The sequence below is a fragment of the Dermacentor andersoni genome, chromosome 3 (assembly GCF_023375885.2).
Source record: "Dermacentor andersoni chromosome 3, qqDerAnde1_hic_scaffold, whole genome shotgun sequence".
Taxonomy (NCBI): Eukaryota; Metazoa; Arthropoda; class Arachnida; order Ixodida; family Ixodidae; genus Dermacentor; species Dermacentor andersoni.
Window position 1 is genome coordinate 101386006 of NC_092816.1, and position 12194 is coordinate 101398199.

Sequence of the window (12194 nt, forward strand, 5' to 3'; positions counted from 1 at the left end):
GTGCATGTCTCTAGTGAAGGACAATCACCTCCTTGGCCTACGGTGTACGACGCTCGACGAATGTTCGTACTCGAGTGGTTGCGTGTCTCGACGCGATCAGGTTCATCGCGCTCTACTTACTGTTTTAGAATGAACTAACTTAGGTTCACGTTTGTAGCTCAGACACTATTTCTTCTATTTAACATCTGTAGTAGCGTGACCTTCAGTGACTGGCCCTACTGTGTGTGAACTGTGCTCTGTGTTCTTCTTTATTCTTTTAGATTTTTGCTGTTCCTCTTGCTTTCCTCTTTCCTCCCCTCGTTTCTATCTTCCATTTCTTTGTTTCTGTCACCTCCTTTCTGAAGAGCAGGCAGGCATTTTGTCTCTTCCAGTGGCAGTTGCCAGCCTGCTTCTCGCTTTCTCTTTCCTGCGTAATGTACATGCGTTAATAATAATAATAATAATAATAATAATAATAATAATAATAATAATAATAATAATAATAATAATCTTAATAATGATAATAATAATAATAATAATAATCTATATTTAGGATTGAAACCAACGCACGATAACGCAACTATAATCTTCATGAGGCATTTTAAGCCAGTGAAATTGTAGCCAAGAATAAACGTTTGATGAACTTATCATCACTACGCACACGAGAGAGATGCGTGCCATTGGACAAGCCGAAAGTGTTATTGTTATAACTGCGAGCGAGAAGGTTCACAGAAGATTTAATACCGGGAGGTTTCTGATATACCGACAGTTTGCCCTGCGCAACTGGGCCTATGTTTTCCGATGTGAACGTTCAATACAAAGCAAAAGAGGAAAAAAACAAAGAAAGTGACTACAAATAAGTGGATGCGCAGATTAAAGGTACAAACATGGGTCCGTATTTTCAAGAAAGTTCTGGCACTAAACCTGTTGGTAAGAGCGAATGCCAACTGCTAGCGATATGGAACGCATTCCGATATGTGTATTACAATACATATATTGTATTTATTATATGTGTTACAATGTATATGCAATATATTAGAATATATGCTGACAATATATGTTGTAGCGAAAATGACTGGCCAATGGCGAAGAGCCCTACGAGGGAAAAGCTTTGTGAATTCTACCCGTGGTTATCAGCGTCATTCCCAGAAGAATGTTTGAGAAAAAGCGGTGAGGAACATATGGTCAAAATGAAAGGCGTTCAGTCTAAATTGTGGCTAAAATACATGGTCAAAATAAGGCGAACGCTCGTCAAAGGGTGGCAGTTTAACTCCTTGTTTCTTTCAACTCTAGGCGAGTGCTCGTTTTTTTTACCACTGCTGATCTGACGTGATTGAGCCGGCATACAATTTTCGAGTATGGTAAGTGAGCTTTACAGGTGGAAGTGAGATTGCACTTTCATCGAGACACATGCTTGGCTTCATGCTGTTAGATGAAGAAGTGCAGACTATCCATAACGCCCCGCGTCTACAGCGTTGTGATTTTGAGTGCTAGGCTGGGGGTCGCATTACGGTGAAACGTATTCTGACGCTTGAGTAGGGCTTGAAGCACCGCAGGCTTTAGAATATGCCTGCAATAAGGTCACTTGCCTTTACGGTAAAGAAACGAAAAGAACCTAAAGTACAATATAAATCATGAAAAGTGGCACTCATATCTCTCTTGACCTGGCTGCCTGATTGCCGCATGTATATGCTGCTCTAAGCGACTGGAAATATCCGAACAAAATCCCATAAGTAAGCTCGTAAGCACAAGGAAACAGTGTTACAGAGATGCTAATATTGTTAAAAATTAACCTTCTAGCGTCCTTTACTGAGCCACTAAAAGAATGAATGAAAGTGTAGCGCCCAGCAACGCCGCAGAGCGGGGACGGGACGATATGGTCGGTGGTCTCAGCGGGCGCCTTGGTGCCGGCTGAAAAAAAAATGAGGATAATAAAGTTGGGTGGCTCGAGCTCGACGAGCAAGCCGGGCACGTGCAGCGCTGCTATAGAAGTCGGCTGCACTGGTCGCCACAGTCGCCGCTCCGCTCGTCGCCTTCGTCCTTTCACCCAAATAAATGTATAGACGACGGCATGGCTCGTGGCCGCCGGCCCGACTTCCTACAAATGCTTGGCTAACATTTACCCTGCATAAAATGTAAAAGAAGGAAAAGAATTCAGTGCCCTTCCACTCTGTGAAGAACTATGACCAGCGAAGCGGTGAATGTGGGCCCCTCAATGGCGAACTGCACGTCCGCCGCGGGTAGGCCCGGTATTGTACTATCTTCCGGATTGGCCGCGTATGGGGGAATGCTTAACGCCTGCTTCACCGCTGCCAAGGGTCGGCTCGGCAGAGCACTAGAGTTCGGCAGAGAGCTCGGGATCGGCCCACGTGTGAAAATTGTTGGTCTATCTCCTCGGAGACAGAGATTCACCAGAAGCTAGCCATCAGCATCTCCGTTGTAAACAAAGATATATTTTAGGTTTCTGTATATCTTCATAATACGTACTTTAGATAGATGTCTCTAGCATCAATTTTGAAATTGGCTAATTAGCTAGAGCTATTTATTAGACCAAAGTAAAATGTTTTGCTTTGGGGACAGGCAGAACTCGATGCGAGACTATTGTTTTTAATGGAAGCTACGCGCTTTGGTAATCTCTCAACAGCTCGTACTCTTGCTCTAAGTGCCCTGTCTTTAAAACAGCAATAGCACGACGTGGCCATGAACGCCTGCGAAAACATTGCGACATCGAATTGGCAGCTTCAGCGTGTGCCTGGGTTGCTAATGATTCAGAGAAAAACTTGCCTTCCTGCACTGACACTGTGTGCGTCATACGTTTTCTTGGGAGCAGCCATGCAGTGGTCATACCTTATGCTTTCCTGAGACTGTCCAAATTATGCATTTTCTTTTATTCCCTGCACTGATACGGTGACCTTGGGACGACGTGTGCGAGAGGAATTTGAGCTTGTTTTATTTTAGGCAATAAAGCTTGTTTTATCGGTGCAGATAAACTTGGAACAGGCGTACACGATTCACAAATAATTGACATTGCGTCTCTCGAATTTTCATAGAAAAAAAAAAATATTCTTCTAGGCCGTACAACGAAACACACCTACGACTTCAAAAGAGAAATGGCATCCACCGGGCAAGATGTTTGAAGCGCGAGCGCTGATCCGCTTTCTGCATTTTAATAAACCCAATGGCATGAAGGCTTTTTCACATCGCCATGCGCAACGACCCTTGTATCAGCCAGCCTTCGATAACGCTGCGCGAACGCGACTTATCATTTCCATAGGGCCAACACAAAAGCAGATACGTAGTTAGGAATGGACAAGAATGTTTGCATGCAGTACTACTGTTTGAGCTGCGGGTACGCAATAAATTGTCCATCCCATGGTAGTGGGATGGACATTTGAGGACTGGTGTGTATAATATATGAAACTTTTTTTTGGAAATAAAACTTAGTTGTGGGTTGAAGCGTTTTCGTTGTTCAGTACCTTCTTTTTGATTTGCGTTGACGTTCGCTACCCCATCACTCCCTCTTTTTAAAGGATAATGTATTCCTAGGCGTTTTCCTTGCATATTCTTATTATGCTTAAATATGTGCACTTATTCAGTCATCCTTTATTTTTTTGCTCTTTCCGACCAAGGTCGCAAGCATGAAATAAACATGTGCGCGAACGATTAATCCTGCTTATGCAGAGCACGGGCACCGTGGTCTTACCGATTAATGAGAGAGAGTGTAACTGCGCAATATCGCTCAACTTCGTTGTGACGGCATTTCTTGCAATTCTGGCTGTGCCTTATGCGGAGAGCGTTAAAGCGGTGTATCTCGCTATCATGCACATTGTACCCCTATGTGCGAGTGGCTGAGCTAGCCTGTGGACGCTGGCTGCGTGAAATAGTCCCGAGCCTTTTCCTATTGTCGGCACCAATTTGCAGTGAGTGGCCAGCTTATTGTAGTTTTAGTTTTTTTTCTTTCTCACGTCGCTCTATTTCCTCTTCCTTTGTTCAGCTGAGCAAAAATAGAAAGCCCTGCTTGATCCCCTTACACGTTATTCTTGCGCAATTCTTTACGAAACGGTAGCTTTTATGAGAATTGCTGCGCTACCACTCACTTTGAAGTTCAACCATCATGGAGCGCTCATGTGAGTGCTGTTTCTTTGTATCACTATCAGGTGCATTCCCATAACGAACCCCATTGCCAGAAAAAAGAGACTTAGAAAATATCTTCACCTGGAAGGCGGAATTGGTTCGTGAACGCGTTTACCTTGTGAAATAGTTGATGCTTTCAGTTTCCTCTCACGAGTTGTCCACTGTTTGCATTATTCTTCTTTTAGGGAGCCGCGGGTTATGATCCTTTAGCATACGATTCTGTCTTCATGCGAAAACCTCATAGCGGCGAAGCTTGGAGACGCGGATTTCCTCATTTCCGTGCTCTCGAAGGTATTTAGCATCATGGTGTCTCAGAAGTCGGCGAGGACCGCCCGTCGCAAGGCTCAGGCAGTGCTGTGGGTATTCGTATCGTGGTGTGTGCTGCTTCCCTTCTTAGCCGAATGTTCGCTAGCTCTGAATGCGACCGTCACTACCGGCCGGAGTGCGTCGGTAGCGGCGACTGCGAGAAGCCCTGATAGCACTGTGGCCGAAGTAGAGGAAATCGACTACGGGCAAGTTGCTCGAGACGTGATGGCCGCGGGCCTGTCCAAAGTGCCGCGCTCTTTGATGCGGAAACTGCTGCAAGCCGACGTGCGGCCCGAGTGCACCACGGCACTGCTGCGGACGATGAGGGCCTTTCAGAACCTCGAGCCGTGGGTCCTGAGACGTGAGTACAGCTTTGTTTGTTACTTTATTGGTACACAAGCAGTCAATATAAAAGCAAACACATGCGTATTAAGGCGACAGCCTTAGAGGGCTCGCGGGTCGAAAATTTGACCGTCCAGTGTTGTGGCGCCCAAATTCAATGGCACCAAGATTGGGGGCCGAACCTACGACCTATGGTGTTAATTACGGAAAGTTAGTTAAGGCACAATTAAGTAAGATAGAGTTATCTGGGGCCCTCGAACCCATAACTTTTGGTGAAAGTCAGACCCACGACTTTGAGCATTAATGAAGGCGAATATAATTAAATGCCTCTTAATTAGCATATAGTTAATTAATACACTCGAACCCACGACCTTCGATAGTAATTGAGGTGAACAATATTAAGGCACAAATAATTAAGGTATAGTTAATGAAGGCGCTTGCACCCACGACCTTTTCTGGGAGTCAAAACATCGACCTCATATGATATTACAATGTACCATGCACGCAACGGTGAACAGTGGATAGTTGCAACATTTTAAACAAAATACGGAATTCAAACGCTACAAATCATACTTCCTCAACTATCAAATCTGCTACAACGTAAAGAAAGAAATACTGTAACCCTCTTTTTCTAAGAAATACGTCACATTCTCCGGAATACCATGTATAGTCCGCATTTTGTGTGTTCTTGTCTCTCTTATTTGTGTTTACGCTGTTTCCTGTGTGATACAATTTTGTATTATTAGAATCTTTAGATTAAATATTTCCCACGTTTAGTGTATACCGTTTCTATGAGAGATTTATATGCTCTTTGGCGTGTATATTGATTCGTCTTATGTAAGTTCCTGGGATAATTTGTGCTTTTGGTTTGTGCGCGATTTCTATTGCTACTCATCGTTCATTCAATATTATGTATTATGCATCTATTTGTTATGTATGATGCGTAATATGCGTCTCATGTGTAGTATAATATGTACCTATTTTCTCGCTTTTTGAGCACTGCTTCTCTTCCGATAAAGGGAAGCCCACGGTTCCATCAAGCTGTCACATATGACAGTGTTGTGGTTGGTGTGCTGCATCACGTGAACTCCCAAATAGTGCGAATAAAATTAAACGTTAAACGTTCTATGTAAGTTTTGCGATACCGTTCGGCACAAATAGTATCTCAAGCATGGAGATACGGAATATCAGGGAGCTCACCGGCATAGTCGCCATTAAACGCGGTACAGCCTATGCGGTTTACAATGTTCCTGATATCATTATTTTCCATAAGACGGCCATTTTCATAAGGCAGTGATAAAAATGTGCACGAGTTTGGGCTAATGACTTAAACTGTGTGCTAAGCGATAGGAGACATTAGATGAGGTATTTTTTTTTCAACTATGCGATACCTCAGCTCATGCTCGTACAGAGTTAAAGCGCTTCGCCGAACGAAACGGACAGTTTATTTATTGTCACTCTAAGCATTCCGGTAAACCATGGTGATGAGGGCTATTCAGCGATGCTTATCGCATGAATGTGCATGGACGTGCATGAATGTACTTCCGTTGCATGGTTTCGCCTGGGTCGGTCGGTCGTGCCTCGTGTTGTTGCCGATTACATTCGCGTTCACATAGAATAAATAAACAAATAAATAAATAAATAAAAAAAAGCACGTCTCGCAGCGAGATTCAGGCAAGGTCCTGTTTAAGTGATTTTTTTTTTCGCTGGCTAATGTGGTGTCGCAGTTTTCGACGCCACCGGAAAGTATCCCACGGGTGCCTTCGATGTCTCCAGAGCCGACATGGGCGCTTTCGACGAGTGCCTTGAAACCGTTGTGCGGGACCGCTCCGGAAATGTGTTGTCCCGGGGCCAGTACTGCAACCTGCTCGTCTACGTTAAAAATGTCACAGGAACTAAACTGATGATGAGGTCAATTTCGGACGCCTTACACCCGAGGGTGAGTGAAGAGAGGGCGTTTTTAATTATTCGTATGTCGCATGCAGAACACGAGTACCCGAACTGATTGAAGCGTCCCAATTTAATTGCCTCGAGTACGCGTGCATAGGCAACTGCACATGTAGTAAACCGATAACACACATTGTAAAGGTGTTAACTCTGTTAAGTTGTAACCTTGCCTCACAGCATAAAAGGCTATCGTGCCTGCTTTTACGTCAATCCTTTTACGGGAATTTATTGAAGTTGCTGTATTGGCAAACCATGGCTATCGCATCGAGAAAGTATACTTAGCATAACATGAGCTGAAGCAAGGAGACTACGATGAAGACAGAAATGAACCAATTAGCCTTCAGCAAAATGTTATTGTTTAGCATAGAGTGCTAGTAGGCGGGAGACGGAAGTGCCGAATATTGTAATAAGTTTTTTTGTCAGGTAAAATTTCACCGTAAAATGTATACTTATTGATGTATCGATACTACTTATTGTGGCAATCACCCTTCTTTGTTCTCATGATGTTATAACGCGATCATGTTTCCCGTATTTGCATTTTTCGTGGATAACGCATCTAGATCTCTCTCTCTCTCTCTCCAGCGCAGGATAAAACAACACTCGTAAGAAAGATTCACCACAAAGAAAAGAATCTCACTTTGTCCAGCAGTCAGAACTAGAGAATTGGTTATTTCGGAGCAGCATCATTTGCGTTTTGTTATTGGAGGTTACTTATTTCACACCATTCGAGTTGACGCGTGAAAAAATATCGCTTGCTTCAACTAGCCCTTGAAGGACTCACTCAATTGAAAGTTGCTTATTGTGTTGTAGGGTGTTGCCCAGGAAGAGCTTTACAACAACAGTCTGAATAGTAACGCTAACACCATCAAATGAGCACGTATATGTAAGAACCCGTGTGGCAGGGCATCTTTATCGTCCACTTATTTACGCAACGTGTGTGTGTGCGTGTCTCTGGTTACTGCTTTCCACAAGCAAAGTATGCTTGACAAAGGTTGATTCCATGCTTCTATATTGGCGTTTTCTTTCAGGCCCGTTATTATGAAGAAGCCCTGGTTACAGAGGACGTCATTGCTCGGCTGGGATTATGCTATATTGAAGACTGCAACGAACTCGACTTACAAGCTCTCATTAACTCAGGTACGCCATGAAAACCAAAAGTGTCTTTCATCTGAATCGCATACATTTACGGATGAGATTACCGTGGGCGCTGAGTGTTAGAGCCGCACTGTTTTTGGAAGATTAAAGCCCGTATGACTCAGTATTTCAAGTTTCAACTGCACTTTACAAGGTTTGAGTACTGATTCCTGTGGAGACAAAAATAAGTAATTGCGGAGTATTTGCATTCAGGCTCCTCGTTAGCGTATTTTACTAACCTAGGCGCTTATTGCCGTCATAATAAAGCTCATGCCATTCATACCAAATATAAGTCTCTCTTTGATTCTGTTGAAGCTAGTTTCTCTCGAAATAAATGATGTCGTTAAGGTCAGGAGTACTGCTGACGTCTGGTGTGTGTGTGGGCGATTTATGTTCTCATTATTATTTTTTATCTCCGTTTTTAATAACAGAACACCTATTCCCCCAAGTGTTAATGCTGCTACTTGTAACGCGGTGATGAATAACATTCTGATTACGCAGGAAGGAATTGAGCAAGCTATTGATCGTTTGCCAATTGATTCAGCCCCCGTATCTGACAACATATGTTCAAAACTACTGAAGCTAACTAAATCAGTGACAGCTCGTATCCTCACTGCAATTTTCAGCAGTATATTGACAAAGGAAAAGTGCCGGACGCCTGGTAAATTGCTCGTGTTATACGTATATATAAATCCGGAGATATTTCTGCCCTTTCAAATTATAGGTCTATCTCATTAACGTGCATACCCTGAAAAATTCTGGAACACATAATATCATCGGCAATAATGACGTACTTGGATGAGCACAACTTCTTTTTTCAATACAAACACGGGCTCTCGCGTGGTCCTTTCTGCGAGTCACAATTGTCTGAAATCGTAGCCGACCTTCATGACGCTGTTCATGACTTAACAAAAATTGACGCCGTCTTCATCGACTTCGCAGAAGCGTTCGACAAGGTTGTTCACACTCGTCTTACAATGAAACTAGCAAATATTAATATAAACATGAATGTTCTGAACTGCGTCGTTGATTTTTGAACTAACCGACACCTGTTTGTTTCTGCAAATGCATCTTGCTCTGCAATAACTCGTGTGCAGTCTGCTGTGCCGCAAGGTTCTGTGCTTGGGCCGATTATCTTCCTTACTTAGATTAATGACATAAGCAGCAGGCTTACCTCTACTACTAGACTATTTGGCGACCAGAGTTATTTACAGAAAGATCACTAACCCTTTTGATAGTAATGCCTTGCAAGCCGATCTTGACGAAATCGCTAAGTGGTGTGAACAATGGCGGATGGAGATTAATAACTCCAAAATAAAATCTGTAACATTTACCACGGCTAAACTCACTGTGCCCATCTTTTATTCGATCAATAACGTGGCCATTGAGAAAGTTCCTCCAGTAAAATACTTAGGGGGTCATATTTCTTCATACCTGACATGACATAAACACATTGATTACATCACCACGAAAGCGTCGAGGAGCCTGGGGTTTTACTAGGTACCACTTACATTCCGCAAATCCGCAAACCGAACTATTAGCATACACAAGTTTAGTCAGATCGCAACTAGAATGCGCCGCCATCATCTAGAACCCTCATCAAGCATACTTTGCCGGGAAACTCGAATCATTGCAGAATAAGGTCGCTAAGTTTATCGGAAGGAAGTACTCTCGCTGCTCCAGCATTACAATTATCAAATCGCGTCTAAGTTTATGTTCACTGGAAACGTGAAGACTCATTACCCTGTTAACTCACTTTCACCGACTTTATTACAATCCTCTGTCATTCACAGAATCTCATGTAAAACCGGCCCATCGAATCTTTCACCGATAAGACCATGGCTTTAAGGTACAAGAGAAGTTCGCTCGTACCAAGCTTCTGCGTCACTCGCCTTGCCATTTACCATTGAAATAAGCTGCCTGCAGAAATTCTTTCTGTCAGCAACCACGACGCTTTTGTTAGCAAACTGAAGTGCTTATTGCGTGCTGACTGTTAGAATTGTATTGTGCAGACTGCTTAGAATTGTATTATTCTCTATTGTTGCCAGTGCCACTGTAGTTATACTTTTTCCAGTGTGTTATCAGTATTTGCAGTGCATTTTTCCGTATGTTTTATCAAGTTCGGTTCTCAGCAAAATGGCGCTCGTTTTGCTTCTATATTTTCATTATTTATTCACCGTGATATCTTATGTAATGGTATGTAACCCCCATGCATGCCTGTAAAAAGGCCTTCAGGGTACATGAATAAAAATCAGAAAGAAAGCTAATACATATTCAGCCCTAAAGTTGACGGCTACTTCCTTTCACGTCGTGACCAGCCCCCTGTTCTGCATCGCGGTCACGCCCAGGACCGAGTGGTCAGGTTCAGAGAAATCCTCCTCCACTACCGCAGAGAGTGGTTACGCCACCCCCTAGCACACAAAACACTGAATAGCTCTCAATCCACCACTTGGCGACTTTCTTCAAACGCGAAATTTCCCAAACACCGTGCTATACGACCGCATTGGCCCCTACGCATACTCCCCACTCTGAAAAGTGTGCGAGACCCACGCTGACCTTAATCACATTATCTGGGCATACCTCCAAAGCCTCACCCACCGACACCCACCACACTAACGCTACACGCATCATAACTACTGCCGAGGAGTGGGAGACATTGCTGCGCAGCTTGGACTCAGGAAAGCAGCTCTGGGCCGTCCGGATGGCCAAAGACGCCGCCAGAAAGCAAGGACAGGCCGCCATCTGACGAAGAGGGGTGGGGGGAAGGGGGGGTTAGTCTCCCAACTCCCGCCACTCTTTGACCCCGTCAAAGACAAAATAAAGTTTTATCTATCTCCGTATCATGCAGTAGCAATAATAATAAAAAAGTATTGTAAAAGGAGAAGTATTGTTGTAAGTTCTCAACATCCAGAGCGAAATCAGATCACGTTATCGGCAACTCCAGAGCTCGTTAGTTGTGCTGGCCACAATGTTTAAATAAACAAAGATGGCTAAGACATCACGGCGGCTCTTTCGCTTGGTGCTGTGCTCACATTTCTCGTTTGTGACGTCCAGTCGAGGTGCTTCGTCGATGCAGAGATGTTCCTTGCTGCCGATCGCCATATTCAAATCGGGCTCAAGGATTTCATTTACGAAATCGGGTAAACATTTGCGCTGAGCATGCAAACCATCCCGGATCTTCAGCCTGGACATTTGCACATCAGATTTTTTAAAGACGAATATCCTTTCAAGATGAGGATGAAAGCTTGATGTTAAAAAAACGAGCAGATCCCACGCTTTGTGGGAATCGATGTTATGCGAAGCAGTGTGAAGGGTGCCTACCAAGTTAACGAAACGACCATGAGAGCCCCAAGACGTAGGCGGCTGTTTCATGACCAACATGACACGCATGTTATAACAATCATGTCATGACCTATCAGAGATGTTCGTCATACACTGCCAATTTTCGTATATACGAAGTTAACGAAACGACCATGACAGCACAAGGCGTAGGTGGCTAGATCGATACTGTCAAAGTGGCGTATGTTAGCCAAGAAATGCTTCGCGTTTAAAAACCTTTCGCCTTTAAAAGGGGAACTGTTTGTGCGTCGGGCCCCTTCGAAAGGTACAAGCACTTGTTCGTGACATTGCCTCATCGCTACAAGTACGATAGCCAATTCATAGCCAATTGCGTACTGCGACTTGCTTTGTAGTTTATGCCATAGCATCCCACAATATATAGGCAGTATCGCCGGTCGTGCTTTCAGAATTTAAATACAGAGATTCTACACTGATAGAACTGGGCTAAAAACTGTAAAGCTACCTGATCAGTGTGTCTTAGGATAAAAACAAACGAAGGTACACGTTTTATCTTCGTTCACCAATCAGTGAGATAAAGTCGTGTGCGTTCGACAACTGGCACCTGCTCAGTTTTTCAGTACTTGGTGATCGAGATAGGGCCCCAGCATGGAAAGACGTTAGACATTCGGCACCCACAAGACAGTGTAAAATTCCACTGAAACGCGAGAAGTGAAAAAGAAGCAATCGAACCAAGTCGACTTTTTTCCCAACATGTGTGCATAGTTCAGCGAGGGTTTTCGTTTGAGCAAAGTAGCTTGTATTTGTGTAAATGCGTGACTTGGAAACGAATTGAACCAGTTCTAATAGAATTTAGGTGTGTCCAGCGTAGGAAGGCCAACTGGCTCGGATGCTCCAAAGCTGGAACGTGCACTGTTTTCAGTTGCTTCTAAAGTTTATGCGAGCAAGTAGACTGACTACTCGCAGCGCTGAATGATGAAACAGCATCCTCTGCTTAGAGCGCTAAGCTAAAGCATTCTACCAAAGGATTTATCACCTGGTAGCACGCGATGTGT

General features: G+C 43.8%; 1 protein-coding gene across 1 annotated transcript in view; it reads left to right on the forward strand.

The window, feature by feature from the left end:
* The first annotated feature begins 4644 nt into the window (after positions 1-4644).
* LOC126540895 (uncharacterized) overlaps positions 4645-12194 on the forward strand; it is a 59756-nt gene continuing 52206 nt past the window's right edge. Inside the window, exons 1-3 of the mRNA XM_055075506.2 lie at positions 4645-4780; positions 6489-6700; positions 7737-7845. Coding sequence (XP_054931481.2) covers positions 4645-4780; positions 6489-6700; positions 7737-7845 — 457 coding nt within the window. The remainder of the gene's footprint in view (positions 4781-6488; positions 6701-7736; positions 7846-12194) is intronic.